The 17,036-nt window shown below is 39.1% G+C and overlaps 1 protein-coding gene across 17 annotated transcripts in view; it reads right to left on the reverse strand.

Annotated features, from left to right (window-relative positions):
- Positions 1-2,650: 2,650 nt before the first annotated feature.
- Positions 2,651-17,036, reverse strand: part of adgrg6 (adhesion G protein-coupled receptor G6) — a 110,106-nt gene continuing 95,720 nt past the window's right edge. For 16 of the 17 annotated variants that reach the window (XM_051408792.1, XM_051408795.1, XM_051408793.1 and 13 more), the window contains one exon: positions 2,651-6,100. In XM_051408792.1, coding sequence (XP_051264752.1) covers positions 5,892-6,100 — 209 coding nt within the window. In that variant the 3' untranslated portion in view covers positions 2,651-5,891. The remainder of the gene's footprint in view (positions 6,101-17,036) is intronic. The other variant, XM_051408798.1, reaches the window with a different exon arrangement.

Consider the following 17,036-nt stretch of genomic DNA (forward strand, 5'->3'; position numbering starts at 1 on the left):
AATAATTATCATAATAATACAAATGAAAAAAAACAACAATAAAAGCAAAAGATGAATTGCAGTCCTCTTCAGAACATATCTGGATTCAATACTCTCCAACTAGACAGAGTTCAGAGTTACTGGAGAAATAATTAAATTAATTGGAACTGTACATATGACATGAAAGAGAAAACACATGATAGAGTGAAAGATATTTGTTGGGTTAGGAGACCATTCATTTGACAGAATTAAAACCAGACAGTTGAGTGGGAATGAAATGGACAGTTTTATAGAGTCTTCTGGCTGTTCGCGATGCAGCTCTGTCACTGTGAGATTACACAGGTTTACTGAGGTTGGACCTCAGCACCACACATGTTCAACCATCTGACCAAAAACAAACAAATGGAGTTTATTTAAGGTGATTTCAGAAGTCGGATTGAGTCACCTTCTGCTGAGCCAAACAACTGTTAAATAAAACGGGATTCAGGCACAAGTGAGGAGAGAGAAACTTCTCTATTGATCCTAAAAGGGGTTGTCACATCATGAATGTATCAGTTCTAACCATAAGACAGATCACCAGCAATACAAATGGAAGCCATAAGGTCAAAATGTGACACAAAGTATTCCAAATGGCAACAGTCCTTTTACAGGATTAGTGGGTAGGATTAAGTGGCATCTAGTGGTAAGGGAGCAGATTGCAACCTACTGAAAACTGCTCGCCTTCCTAACATTCCTATACATATATAATATATATATATATATATATATAGGTATGTTACACACTTGACCTTTATTTTGCTGCCAAGAGAAAGAAAAAATAAGAGCTGTCTTCTCCACCCTCAGGTTGAACCTTGGCCAGCAACTGACAGACGAACAGAGCCGAGCTATGCCACTGGAGCTGCCAGAGGGTCTTCATCTCTTCTTCAGCAGTCTCTGGGGGTTTGTTTCTGAGGGCTGAATAATGCATTCTTCCGCCACTCTGGGCAAAAGAAAAGAGACTGACAGTCAGTACAATGCGTGCTTCACCACACAATCATGCTTGGCTCCGCTCGGACAATGGGAGTCTGGTTAGCCAACAGTTGACGAGCCGACGTCCAGAGATCCAGAGTCTAAAGCTCATGTCTCTGACAGGTCTCTGTGTTCATCCTCCAAGTTTTACCTCTCAGTACAGATGATTGTCTGGTTAAACAGAGACTAAATTAGATCAGCTACAGGCGCAGAGAAACTGTACATCCAGAAAATAAATAAAATATACCACACAGTAAATTAACAAGGCAAAGAAAGACAAACTTAAGAATAAGGAAAAAACGTTCAGCTACGGTGTTTGACAACAATAGATGACACCAAGCAAAGGAAACAAATTTTATTTCTATTTCTTCTATTTCTTTTTCTTCTTTTTTGTTTTTCACAAAAAAATGCATTGTTTTTCCCCTTTTGAAAAAGAAACGTCTTGCATTGCATGTTTACTGTATTTATCCTCTTTCTGCTTCATTTGTGGAATAATTCTCTCAACATTTTGGACAAGAAAAAAAGTGTAAAATTGATGAATCACCATCATAAAATGATAAAAACACAAATTGTGAATTAATTCTAATTTTGACAACCAGGATGAACATCCAAAATCATAAAAAGGTAACACACACACACACACACAGATTTCCAGAGCAAAGTGAACTAATCTCAATTTCAGAAAAACATGCTGACAGTTCGGCCTTCCTCAGAGCCTCCTCTCTAAGATCTCTTTCATGGTGACCACAAGGTAAAACTGGAGGAAGGATTTGATTAGTGAACCGAGTGTGCCAAAGCTACAAAATCCATCACCAAGATCTAATTGTCTCTATCATTTATCAAAAACTCAGTTTTTGCAGTGAAATGTACATTTTCTGAACCAAGATGCAGAACTGAAATTTATGTAAGTATTTTGTTTATTATTATATTATCATATTTGATTATTAAAGCTGCAGCAGGTATTTTTTGGGGAAAATTATTTTTTTTATATATTTGCTGAAACTTTCACTGTATCCTGACAGTAGAAATGAGACAGATAATCTGTTGTTTTATTTGGGACCAGTGAATTCTTGCAAATGCCATTAGGAGCACTAGGAGGAGCCAGAGGAACCTGATTTTTTGTTCATGTACTACAGTCAGGATATAGTGAAAGTTTCAGCAAATAACAAAAAGTTACTTTTGTAAAAGTTCCCTACTGCAGCTTTAACAATTTTGCAATGCAAACAAATACCAGAGGGTTCAGTGTCCTTTCAGTGTTAAAAGTCTTAGCTGTTTGGTGCCCTGTGTTCTACTGGTTCACAAATTCTTAATAATTCCCTTGGATGTTTTCTGGAAAGAATTTGGTGCAGACATGAAGGTCTGAGGATGACAATGTGCAAGTGAAAGTCAAAGTCATAAAACCCATTTATTAATTTAAATGATATGCTAAACTAGCCGAACCTCAAGAATCCCTTAAACTCAATACAAGTAACTAAATAAAAGTTACAATTTCATAACTTCTTTTCATAGTTCATAGTTTCCATATAATAGATATGTGATTACAAAAGTTCTTTCCAAGAAATTATCTGAAAGTTATCAGGAAACACTGGACCCATAAAATAAAGTATTACCAACAGTGGATTTCATTAGTGCTGGAAAAATATTCTATATACCAAAGCAAGGGTAAATTAAAAGACTTTAATGAGGCAGTGCAACAAATGGCCAAGCAATTTTTACAACTTTTTTCATCCAAATTAAGTCTAAACAGAAACCTAAAGTGACCACAGCAGTACATCAAGTCAATAATATAGCAACTAAACATCCTTATGGTATCTATGATACAAATGCAACTGAACCGAAGGTCTGACTGCAGTTCATAAAAGACAACTGTCAGACTGCAGTAATGAGTGACACTTACATTTTCCAAACCTCCTCTGCTGATGACTAAATGTTCTGGGTGGGCCAAACTGTCACTGCTAATGACCACAGGAACCTATTGTTTACACATCAGTTCAAATTGGAGAGCTTATATAAGGAGATGATAGCTGCATGCAGAAGTCCATAGAGGAACCTCATTATTTTCTTACTTTCTTTTTTGGCTTCCAATCTATTGGAAAGGATTCATTTACAAAGAGGATATTAAGTGCAATTACACTTCAAGACTTGTTGACAGGCTGGTTTGAAGGGCAGGAGGTGTTGACTTTCATGGTTTTCCGCAATTCAAACCCAATATAAATGCTGTATTATAAAGTGATGGAATAATGTTCAGATATTACAAAAGATTTACTCAAAGTCAAGATATCGATATCAGGTATTTCCCCAACAAACATGGATGAATTTTGATAAATGATGAAATAAAAAGGCCTCTTGGTTCTGGCTCATTGCTTTAGACCCTACTGCACATACACTGTTTCATTAAAGGGTCAGTCCTCCCAAATCACAAAAACAGATTTTCTCACTGCTTGAGTGTCTTTTTCTGCGCTCATTCCAAGTTTTTAGATACTTATCACTTTCACTTGTGGTCCTAAGATCATCAATGTTTCCAGTACCAATGTTCAGATTTCTCTGGATAATCCACAGACCTCACTGTCAACAGATTCCAGGGGACTATTTTGTTAGGTAATAATTTGTAAAATGTCCATTTAAAGGTCTGTAGGGTATCCAGAGTAATCTGGACATTGTTTCTGGACTGTTTTGCTGCATGAGCTTTTCAAATGTCATGGTTTTTATTATTGAAGCACAACAAGTGAATTTCTGTTCACCTCCATTGCATTTGGGTGGTGGCAGGCGTTCTCAAAACTCAGCTGAATTAAACCCAGACTATGTTGATGGCTGGAGACACCATGGGAAAGCTTCTTATTTTTTTGTAATTTGGCTGAACTGACAGTTAAGGTGATTGTAATATCATCCTGGCAGCTTCTTCATGCAATGACTTCTTTAAGCTATCATAAAAACAAGCCATTACCAGTCGCTGAATAAAAAAAATATAATTTGAACACACACAGGATTCCTCACTTTAACAGGGATTCTGTTGCCATAAATTCCACCCTGCATGATTGCTAAACTTTGGCTGACGTGTACAGGGAGCAGAGCTTCAGTGGCCACTGGCATTAGTTTGGTTTTTATTATTTATCCTTAAACCAACATTGTCCACATGGAGACAACTTCAATTTTCATGGGTGTCAACCAGTGGGTAAATATTACTACAATTTTTTTTAATCTACCAGCACTCGTTTGTCAAGAATATCTGTCCAGGCATTTCTAAGCAAAGTTGAGATATTTCCGATATAAATTCGAAATATGTGTCATTGTGCTTCCAAGCTTTGTTTTTTCATGATAATATACATTATAATAGAATGCAAATATGTTTTTTAAAAAAATCTAAAATCTTTAAGCGAAATGCCAAAATGCACCTTGATCAACTGGTCTATAGCTTTCAGGTATAAGACAAACTATTCTATTGTATTCTCACAGAGGTGAAAACGGGGAGGTTGGGAGTATGTTTTGGTTTGTATGTACAGTCCCGGTGACCCTTCCAGGACCCTGTGAAGGCATGAACAAAAGCAACCACATGGACATATTATAACACTATAGAATAAGGCACACAGAATAGATAGATCATCAATATTTACATAGGATATGGCTCCACACACATGCACACGGCCACTTTAAACAAACATCACAGTATTAAAAAAACACCAAGACATAACAGCCTACTATTTTTTCTACCAGGACTTTTTTTCCTCCTTTTTTTCTACCTTCCCACCTTGTGTTTATCCTTTCCTCCCTCCTCTGCTCCCTTTCATTTCCTCTTAGTCCCACAGTCTGGCAGCCAGGTCAGCCGATTCTGTAATTTGATATGATACAGTAGAATCGCATCAACGTTCTCTGACCACTCCGTAGCTGTCAGACACCCCTAACTATCCAGGAGACCATGGGATTTTAAACCAGGTCTATGTCCACGATTATCCTAACATGGTCTCTGGGATTTGAGCAGTTTGTTGCAGCAAGTTCACAGGCTTCCTTTTGAACATTTTTCATGACAAGGCAGGTTTTTCTTGATGCAGGCTACTTTCATACAAAGCAAAGACAGTGCATTAAAACGGTGGCTCTGGTTTAAATCTTGTAGCTTTTCATGCATTTTTGCTGCATTCTTTATATGTTGCATTGGTATTCTGGAAAACGGCTAATTAGTATTCTGTGACACAGACCAACCAGCTGTTCATGAATTCTAATGACTAGATATTGACAGAAATGTTGAATTTTAGCTAATCAGTCCGATAAAAATTACCATTAAAATCGTGGCTCGTGTATGTACATGATGAAACACAATGAAACACATTCAAATTCAACAAGGGATTCCGATTCAAAGCTCCAGGGTAAGGGAGGATGGCGGGAAGGATCCAGGCTTTCTAGATGACAAGAGAGTTCTAGAACACATTCTCCTGTGTCAGGCCAAAAAGGTACCGGAATGTTAGCCAGGGAGTTTCAGAAGCTTGGAATGTTCTAAAATGTTGGAGGGGCTTCTGCAGTTGCCCTTGGAGCAATTCCAGAACACGGAGCATTCTAAAATGCTGAGGCCGTCACAAGATCTAGAAAGTTGGGAACAACATGTAGAATGTCGGACTGGTTTTGGTAATAGCCCTTGGAATTCTATAACCATCCTTTGTGGCAGAGGGTGTCAGGGAGTTCTAGAATGTTATAGGTAGTAGTTCTGGAACAAAAGAGAAGCCTTAAATAACATAGTGGGCAGTTCTAGAACAGCGAGGCCGGTTCTATTGCTGCCCTTCATATTGGAACCTTAAACGGAAGCCTCTGTCACTGAAGTTGCCAGGAGGAAGATGTCACAACATTTTGTAGTCGGGTAGTTCCAAAACACAGGGGGGATGCTCCCGAAGTTCTACCCCAGAACATTGAGGAAAGTTCTAGAACCTGGTGCTGTGGGCGAAGCTGTCGGACATGATGATGTTCTTGTAGAAGTTGTCGGTGCGTGTGGAGCAGTAATCTTTCACCTTATCGATCATCTGGCTGACGGGGAGGATGGAGGAGGAGGAAGAGGAGTTGGGCTCCACCTCTGAGGAAGAAGGGGACGAGGAGACGCACTTGGGACTGGTCTGGTTGGAGTAACATTTATCTGCATCCAGGGAACAAAAAAAAAAAGACACCAGGATTATGACTTGATTATGCAATAATCATTGAATTGTTAGAAGAAATTTTGAGAATTAATTTTTCATTTCGGCTGTCCCTCATGGTGTCATGTTGCCATCAAACAAACAGAATTGTTGTACCATTCTAGCATACAGCTTTTAATTCAGGTGGTATATTTCAAGACCCATTCTACAAATTAACATATAGGAGAGGAGCTGATCATTATTGTAACGAAAGAAAAGTATTACAATGTTTAATTTACATAGTTACATATGCAGCGAATAGTTTCAGTTAACCTCCCAAGAGAGTATGGCAAGAAAATTCATTATTTTACACTCGTCATATGTGTATGTGCAATAATGTCTGGCACCACCCTTACTAAACAATCCAATGTATAACATTCACGATGGCCATGAGCCAAAAGTAACCATCTTCAAAATGTGTTATTTGTGAAAACATAAAAAGGGTTCATTCAATTTGACTTAGATATTTGTCTTAAACAGTTATGACCCTTTGTCTCCTAAATACCTTTGCTCATGTGCAGAGTATGCAATAAATCCACTCAAACAGACCTTCATTTCCCCTCACAGCAAAAAAGATGAGTGGTGAGGACCCTCCTATTCTGAGCACAATATCAGGAGGAGGAAGAATGGCTAGTGAACTCCAAGCCAATGGGTACACATCCCACCATGATTCAGTCCACGAACAGACATTTCTAACTCAACAGGTACCCCCAGAAACATCCTAGCTACCCTTGTGGAACATCTATCCAGTCTTTACGTCAACCATTCAACACTGTAAGATATCTGCTGCGTACAACGGCAGTGATACAGCAAGGGCCCTAAGCACAATACTGAATAAACATGGGAAACACCAGACCAAATGCCATGGCTTTGATCAGGAAGAGGTCAAAGGTAACAGAGTCAATGGACAGCTGGAGAAAAACCATGATCTGGAGGCCAAAGACCATTTTGAACAGAAGCACCATGTCATAAAAGCCCATACTTAGGTCTCATGACGACAGGTGATCCAGCTACCTTCTGTTACTCTCCCAGTGTCGGTTGCCATGCATTCTACATGGGAAAAAATAAAATGGGTGCAAAGTTGTTTTGCTGACCATCTGTACCAGGCCTCTGATTTGCTTATTCATATCTAATCACAGTGCAGTGTTAACCTCTGACTTCAAGCTTGCCAAGAAATCTGGTTGTTGTCTGGTGTTTTTCTGTGTTTTCTCTTCCAAATGGGGTTGGTTGGTTTGGCGTTCTTTGCTCTCGTGGCTTTGCAATTATAAAAGGGGTTCAGAGCCAATGGATAATACAACAAGGCCAACTGAAGCCACGCTAGCTCATGTCAAGGCTTTTCAGCAACAGTGTTGTTTATAAAGCCATACTCAGATTTCATTTTCCATTTGATTCCAAGATCACAAAATGTGTGCATACCTGATGTGGACAGACAACTACCAGTGGTGGTATGTTTGGATATCATTATGCTGCAATGTTATTTGGACCTTGAAAACTCAGCTATTCATGTCATGGGTGTAGCTGGAGATGTGTTTTGGTTACACTTCAGAGAACTGGATGGGAAGCATAAGGAAAGATGGGTGGTACACGATTAACATGCAGCGTCTGAGGTAGAAAGTGTCATGGGCAGCTACATTGTTCTGTCGAGGCGGCCAATGCAAATATCAAGCTGAACAGATCTGTTTTGAAACAGATTCTTTAACTCTAAAATATAATTGACTTGCTTAGTAAGAGTATTCTACGTCCCATAGAAATGAGGCCATATGGTATTAAGGTAGAAGTGGTGAAAACAAATTGTTGTATAACATCATAAACCAATTAACATAGGTCGTGTAGCAGATGACTTATATAAATATATAAGTATACGGAGTAGATAAAATAGTGGTAAACACCTTATGACAAATCCAAAGCGACAGAAGGTAACTAGTTGTGTTCTAACAAGTTGGAACTAACACAAATATCTTCTGTACAGTCAGTCCTTTTATTATTTCATTTTATTTTATGTTTTGTGTTATTTTGGGGTTTCATCCATCCCCTGAAGGGTCCCCTGAGTGCATTCCCTGAGTTTAGCTCTGTCATGCCTTACACTGCCTGGGAACAGAAAAAGCAGATTTTGGTAGAGTTAGTACTTGAAGCGTTTAGCCAGGAGCTTACAACATAGCCGCTTCAGAAAAAGCAGCTTCCTCATTCATTTTAGTGAGGCCACTGATCTTTTCATTTGGTTTTGTCCAAATTAACTTAAAATTTAAAAAATAATAATAAAATAATAATTAAAATAGCATGGCCCAAAAACAAAATTTCTACATACTATATTTAGGGGTGTGAACCGACATTTGAAAAACCTGGGGTTGAGCCCTAAACACAGGAAGTGATCCGTGTGCACATTTTTTGGAATTAAATAATTATTTAGCCAATGGCATGCTGAAGTCTGTCACCTGGATTAAATCAAACCCAGTGTATAAAAACAGCTCATTCTAATGTAACACAGAAATAACGTGTCTTATTTTCAGGTGACTATACACTAATAAAAATATAGCTATGAATACTGAAAAACTAAACTTCCTGAATTGTATCTGATCTCTTACTGAGAAGATGAATGCACCCTTGGGCTTTCTGTTAGGCTTTACAAAGGAGTATGGTAGAACAGCACAGTTCTGACCAATGGAAGAAGAGGAGACAGGTGGGCTAACATTTGCAAACAGTAACATACTTGCAGAATTACTGCTTCAAATGTAAGGACATCTGGAAAAACTTAATCCATTTCTGGAAAGTGTCTTCATTGGACCTTTTGGGGTTTCCTTTTGACTGCAATATTCATAGTCCTTGAGGACAATTTATTCAGGCTCGTTACAGGTGTTCATGTGCAGAACTACTTGTTGAGAATGTCATGCTAAATTCAATTTCTTCGTTGTGACTTGGATCAACACTAGCAGCCCTCAAAGTCTGACATCTTGAAATGTAAACTGAGCCAAAGCATTCGAGCAAAACATACAGAATTTGGGCCAAATCAAGCACATACTGTCTGTGTGCTGGTCGTCTGGTACCATCAGAACTTTCAGTGTGGCTTTCCTCTGAATCATGTTGTTCAGCCAACGTCTTCCTTGGAATGAAGAAGGAGCTCAATCACTGCTCTTTGTCAATCCTCATCTGCGACTAATTAACCACAAAAGGACTGAAGTTGTCATATCGTCTTACTCAACATACAGCCGTGTTTTCCAACCTCTCCTCCCATTCGAGTGAGTGTCCCTAAGCAACGAGAAGCTACAGGGTCAAGAAGAAGTTGTTTGCTGGTGAGGCCCGCAGTCACAATTCCATAATTCCTGCATCCATGATTATGCCCCTGGCTCCATGTGCCCCTTGTCCTGTCCAGTAATTCTGACTTTTGAAATGCCCTCTGATGTCACACTGGGATGTTTCTTTTTGTCCCTGTATCCTCTCTTAAACACAGGCATTGTTTTGTTTTCGTTCATGTTCCCCTCAAATACACTCCAGACTGCACTTTAGGACAGAGATGGAAACTGAGGAGGGGGTTAGGATTGAAGCAGTTTCAGAGTAAAGACCTCTGGAAACATCAGGTCAACCTCTGGCCACTGTGTTTTGGGATGGAGGAATTCCCTGACCTCAAACATCTGGAAACTATTCAATCAGAGACTGACACATTGTTGTTGACAGACCTCAGACAGAGGAGAGATAGGGGAGGAAGAATCCTGCATTCAGTAAATGCCTGTCTGTTTCCATTGGAAGCAATGAGCTGGTTAATATGGATGCCTATTTCCGCCAATGTAACAAAAAAACAACAACTCATACTAAGTCATTATTTTGAGATGTGACTGTGGGTAATTGGGCTCCTGAACCACGAACACTGAAGGAATCCTAACTGGGAGATGCTGACTGCAATGACGGCAATGGTGGTGAAGACAACAACTCCTGTGATCCTATGAACTTTGTCTTTTGTTAATGTGAGTGGCAGAAATTACATATTGTACATACTGACAGTTTCCATCTCTAACAGAAGAAATTATGCAAAACTTTTCTTTAACATACTAAATATTACGTTAGCCATTATGATCTTAAAGCTGCACTAATTCATATTCTTGTATTAACAATGGATCAAATGAATAGGTGTCATGTGAAAGGGGGTCACCCTATTGCTTCTTTAAGCTCATGGTTTTGACTGTCTGAACCAGAACTTTGCTGTTTTGCTTCATTCAAACAGAGATGAATTACAATGATAAATGTTACCAACTAGACAACATCTGTTTTGGCTGCTGGTTAGCAGCAAAACTAATGAAAGATGATTAACAGTGATCTGCTGGGAGCTTACAAAAATATAATTTCCCCCAGTTGACACTGTTAGTTAGTTAGTTACACTGGGTGTAGCAAGAAGTGTCATGGAGGCCAGGTGGCAATATCAAATCAGAAATGGCTTCTTGCCTAGACTGAAGGTCTCATGGCTTATTTCATTAGGACACAAAGTTGGGATCAAAAAAACACCAAACAAAAACCAGATTCCCTGGCAAGAAATCCAATAATTCTGCCTGAAGTCAGAGGTAAACAGTACACCCTTCTTAGATATAAAATGGAAATAGAGATCAGAAGAAGTTGGTCTGCCCTGGTACAGATGTTCAACAAAACACACACATGGAAAATCTGTGACAGGTTGTCAGAAAAGTCGACCAACACAAGGAAGCAGTTGTGAAAATGGGTTTAGACACTCTCAAACCACATTCCCTTGAACAAAAAATGCATCTTTCTATTTGAATTTCAGTATTACTTAAACAGCATATAAAACATTTAAGCTATACTATGCATTTACTTTAAGTGTGAATGTTTGTGCTAACTTGTAAAACATCTCCTGTCTCACTTTGCTGACTACTGACCCTGCTTCAGTGCAGCTCATTAAACATGATAAACCTTGTCTGGCAGCAGTGGGTAACTGTTACTACAGTAACAAGATTTATATGTTAGTAGTTTTACACAATATCAAGCAAAGAAAAGCCTTTTCTACTCAGGACATCCAAAGTCAGGAGACTGCATCAAAAAAGACAAGAGAACATAAGAAGATACAATGTTTCGTAGCTATAATGTTTGTTGTTTTGAAATTATCTTTTTTTCCAGCTTATTAGCATAATTATATATCACAGAACATAATTCATAACTTATTCTGGTCCAGTGGAACATGAAAATATTGTAGTTTAAAAGCGTTTCGTTCAGGACATTAACTTATTGATTGTTTTGGCTCCAAAAAAGATGTTCTCATCTAAATTTTTAACTGTTACTTGCCTTGTGCCTTGAAAGGACCAGTGTGTAGGATTTAGTAGCATCTACTAATGAAAGTTGCAAATTGTAACCATTTGCATACCGTTCACCTTCCAATGACAAACAGTGGCTGTCATTCTACGCCAAGAGGTCAGATCATCAGCATTTAACAAGTGCATAAAAAGAATTATGGTCCGACCCTTACCCCAACCCCGCCCGTCCGGAAATGATGCTAGAGGGATACCTACAGCGTCATTTATAGAGTCAGATTTTGAAGCGGAAAGCCACTGACCAAGGGACAGTATTGGCCGGCTTGGTAGTAAGAATGTGTTGTCCAGGTCAGCACAGTCTCATGCCAAAATGTGTAATAGACCTACCAGTTTGTCTTCTGAACCCAGAGAGACCAGGGTGACTTAACATAATGTAATTACTGAATTCACTATCGCTCCCACTACTCCTTGCACTGCTGTTACTAAAAAAAGGTAATATCATTACAGTGGCATGTCTCTAAGTAATGGATTACCACCCAACACTGCTGAGGAGTGGGGTTGAATTGTAGTGACACAACACCAGTCTCTGTTAAAGAAAATGTCAGCTGAGAAAGTCTTGGAGAAGGTTAAAAGAAATCTGATTACTGGGAGGATACAAGTTTTGTGCAGATTTAGTGAGCACACTGCCAACAAGATGCAAAAGACAATGGTTGGTTTGTCATGCTTGGAATCAAATGAAGTATTACATCCAAAAACTGTCCCAACAGCTTGCCAAGGTGCTTTACAGTCTGGACCATGTCTCTGCTTATAACTGCCCAAAACTGATTTAATGATGTCAGGAATTCACACTCTAGAGTCTGAACACAGTGGAGGTTCCCCCATTTGTCAAATCTGTCTGGAAGAAGTAACATGTACTTCACAGGCACCTCTCAGCAGCCACGGTTAATGCAGGATGCATGCCTCATTGAGCAGGTCCACACATTAAGTCTTTGCCTGAGTTACCTGAGAGACTGAGTGATAACCGAGTAACAATGTAAGGAATGACAAAGAGAATCAACCAGAGTCTATTTTTTGGTGCTTTGGTGAAGTCTTGATAAGATAACAGGATGCTTGTCTGGAAAAATGACAAAAAAGTGCAGCAGCCTTCAAACTGAATATTTTTTAGGCTAATAATAAACTGGGCAATAATGTTGTTTTCAGCATGCAAAGTAGGACATGTTGGAGTTTTGATCCTTTGTCCAACTTGAAAATAGATTGCAGATTCAGGTTGACATAAGGACAAAAGAACTGAAACCACAATCACAATCTTAACTATGCAAGTTTCATTTTGAAAGTGTAAACGGATGTTGCATATTTATTATTGCTTACTTGACCGCGTGTCCCTGTGCGTCCAGAAATGATGCTAGAGGGATACCTACAGCGTCATATTTTGAAGCAAGGGCAACTGACAAGTTGGGAGTGAGAACATGTTCTCCAGGTCAGCCCATCTCAGGCCAAAGTGTGTAATAGATCCACTGATCCACTAGAGGATACTGTGCCAGTGTCACGTTTTGCTTCACCTGGACACGTGTATGAAAATGCAGTACAAAAAGCATCAACCATGCAAGATGTATTCTCGCATGGTTTTGTGATCATGCGAGTCCAGCTGCCTCACAAGGTTATGTCCGACTCACCTGTCTACAGTACGAGACTTTCTGTTCCAAAGTTTGACAGCTGACACACAGGTTTTCCAAAGTTTACAACTGAAGTTGTAAAAAGGTAAATAAAGTCAGTATAAAGAGCACTTTGGATGGGTCAAAAGGATCATGTAAGCCCCCCATTGTTTAGCTTATATAATTTATCTATACACAGTACGCTGATGACACTGTTGTGTAAACATGTGCAGACCAGCCGACAGTGTATACATCATGTTTTCTTAAATAACGCATACCCCCATTAATGTTCTCATAAAAAGAGACAAAGAAGGAAGTTACATAATCTAAACATCCTGGCATAATTTTATAATGAAACATGTACGTACACTATGGTACTTCCATCTTCTACCACAATCAGCCTCATATGGTTTAAATAATGCGGTTTTAATCCCATCATGTGATGTGACTTTTTTTTATCAGAAGGCAACATTTTTAGCTTCTCTCGCACGTTAAGAATATCTGTATAGATTCCAGGCCAGAAAACAGATTGTTCAGATGTTTTTTTCTTTCTGCATGGTATGTCTTGGTTATGTTTTTTTTGTTTCCTTCCTTTGAAGACCGCACCAGCTGGCTCCCACAAGCTCTTTGTACCAGGCATACTGATCTGTTAGTACAAAAAAGAAGACATGAAGGGAAATGAGGCAAGTTTGCTTTGTAGTTAGAAAGATGTCTTAATTCCAGGGCAGGTTCCAACAGGTTAAACTCAAGACTTTTTTAAGACCATTATGAATGCAATTTAAGACCGATTTTACGTCCATACCAGCAAAAAAATTCTCAATACAAATCTTCCCCGAAAACACATTAAAAAGCGAGACTGAAAAATGCCTTATGCTTGCTTTCTTTATACAGGTAACTTCATCAATCCAACCAATTTTAAGACCTGTCAAAATCATATTAAAGACATCTTAACATCTCTCAGATTCTCTGGCACAAGCCTGTTAGTAGTTCCAAAGTGCAAGACTAAAACCTCTGCCGAGGCAGCCTTTATGTTTTATGCTCCGAGGCGCTGGAACAGCCTGCCCGAGGATCTGTGGGCAGGTGGTAGTGTTGAAATTTTTAAACGTAAACTCAAAACCTACCCCTTCAGCGTGGCTTTTTAACAGGAATGTTTTGTAGACATTATCTACTCCATACTTTAATGCGATTATTTTAACTCAAAAAAGTTGTTGATCTTAATGCCTAGAATTTTGATTTTTGGATCCTGCGGACAACTTGAATTCAATTAAATCAAAATAAAATCCAATATTAGCATTAAGTCACAATTTTGGGGCTTTGTTGTTGTTGTTGTACTTGGTCCAGGCCTCCTTCAGTAAGACACTCAACAACAAGATGGGTCACTAATGGGAAATTAGATAATGGGCTCAGAGGTGGCAATGCAAATAGAGCCCATTTGGGTTTTCATTAATGTCTAGTAACGCCCAGCTTAACCCTGCATAAAGCCAACGTAGGCAACTGACATTGGAACATTACGGAACCCATGGACAATCCCAGATAGGGCACATTTTTCAGCCCATCAAATACCCACATGGGACTATGAACACAGTGCTGTCATTTATGACTCAACTCCTCAAACATGTGGCAGTACTGATTCCACAGATCTCAGCTCAGGGGAAAGGAGCCTGAGAACTTTCTATTAGAAACAAAAGAGCTAGCAAAGACATCTCAATGGGCCTAAAGAAAGACAAGAAGATATGACTGGCAATATCTGCTAAAGTGAGTTCTGGACTAAATTGAGGGAGATCACCAAGCTGCTTTCAATCATTGTTGAGGAATCAGTCCCCACAGCCTGCAACAGGTGATCTGAATGCTGGCACTGAGCTAAAATCAACGGGAAAATGGAAAATTAAATAGTAGCAAATCGGATGAATGAGCTGCAAACACACAAAGCAGTGTGAACAGAGAACTGCATATCTCAGCATGCATGATTTATAATGCAGGTGCACACTATCAGAATAAATTACATGTTCATGTTCATTGCAGTGATGGGAACGTGTCATCAAGTGCAACAGATCAATAATGGAACTTATTTTGTATGTGTGTCATTTTAACCTTTTATATTTCTTGCTTAGCCCCTACTCCACTTTGTCAGGCCACCAATGTAAATAAGAATTTGTTCTTAATGTCTTGCCTGGTTCAATAAAGGTTAAATTTCATAAATACCTAAAAGGATTAAAAGGCATTTGCACATACATAAAACAACACGAAACCAGGCCAATAGAAATAAAACAGATGGACAGGAGCCGTCCAGAAGATACAGACTTATACAATGGACCTCCCCTCAACTTAAAAAAGATACATTCATAGTTAGTTTTGTACTCTTCTGAGAAATTAGCCCCAAAGAATAAAAAGATAAAATGTCCTTTAAACTCTTCCTGTCAGTTAACACACATTTTGAAGCACTTTTAACAGCCTCTTCAGGCTCGTATCAGCCATATAACTGGCTCTGAATAGTCCATACTCCTATAAAATATCTAAATAAGTGTGTTTATGTGATAATGGCCAAAGTTTAACCACAACTTTGTTTACTTGGCCGTGCAGAGAATGCATATAAACATAGCAGAGTGTTGCTTGAATTGTGCAGATGAAATATGAAAAGTGACAAGTGCATCCATTCCTGTGGGTCTATGACACACACACACACACACACACACACACACACACACACACTGATGCGATGCAATATACGAGGCGTTAAGAGGGTGTGCGGTCCGCGGGCTGAAGCAACCACATGTCAAGATTTATGGCAACATTCGGCAGCACCGATGAGCAGATTCCTCTGTGATGACATGAACTTGTTGACTGTCTCATTGACACGCTATAAAGCACGTTTTCCCACAAGAAGCTGCACTCGCTCTGCAGCTCAGGACTACTGTCTCATGAGACCATTAAAAACCGCTGCGTTCGACAAGCAAAAACTTTATATTTTCAGGCACTGCTCCATGTAGAATACATAGCTCTATTTTTGACGGAAGCCGCGACCAACTCACGTCAAGCAGCACAAAGCAGATCTCACTGGCAGGAAGTCGGACACAGAAACGCCATAGGGAATCTGGTCAATTTTCAAAATAAAATACCCTGTGCAGACTCTGGACTGAATTTCCCGCTACATGAACATAGTAGCACCAGACGAAAGGATATTTTAAACGGAGAAACACACTGTTTTCGCAAGTAAACAACGTTGGGGAGGCAAGGCGCTCTGAAGACGCTCTGTTACTTCTTTTTAACAATCATACATAACTAATACGTGTTTTCCTTTCATTGTTCTATTAGCTCTTTGCTTGTTTCAACTATGTATAAATAATTGCATTTAGTTTTCCTCACAAAAAATAATGAAATGCTGAGATATAGTCCTACTGTGTATATTTGTCAATTTTTCTTACACCCCTTAAAATCAAGAAGGCCTTGTGACCCCCTGTGTAACTTTAGCAACCCCTAGTAGTCAGGCTGGGAACTGCAGCACTAACCTGTGCTATACCATAATTTCAATCTCATAGTTCAATATGGTCATCAGGCACAAACATAAAATCTGCAGATGTACAACGAGATGTTTTTACTACAGTTTTGTGGGAAAACCAGTGAACTCTCAATGAGACGACAAAGAATGTCTTCTCACCTGGTAGTGTAAACCCCTAGCAGAAACCATTCTTAATCCTGTCAAACAAATTGGCCTGAATATCAGCTAATGCAGCTCTGGGGATAGTAGAATTAGTGACTAATGTACAGTCATAGTAATATTGTGTGTGTGTGAGTATCCAGTGTTGTTTCGTTTGGGGTCAGAGACTCAAACGTAGAAGACAGAAGATGAACAAAATCCCTTGCAGCTGTGTAAACTGGAGAATTGTTCAGCATTGACAGCAATAAAATCTTATCACTTCTTCTATATCAATAACTGGCCAATAAAATAAATCCAGAGTTCTTGTAAAGGGCCCTCTGGCTCTGGGAACAAACAAACCTGTTGT

This window comes from Dicentrarchus labrax, unplaced genomic scaffold (assembly GCF_905237075.1).
Source record: "Dicentrarchus labrax unplaced genomic scaffold, dlabrax2021, whole genome shotgun sequence".
Lineage (NCBI taxonomy): Eukaryota > Metazoa > Chordata > Actinopteri > Moronidae > Dicentrarchus > Dicentrarchus labrax.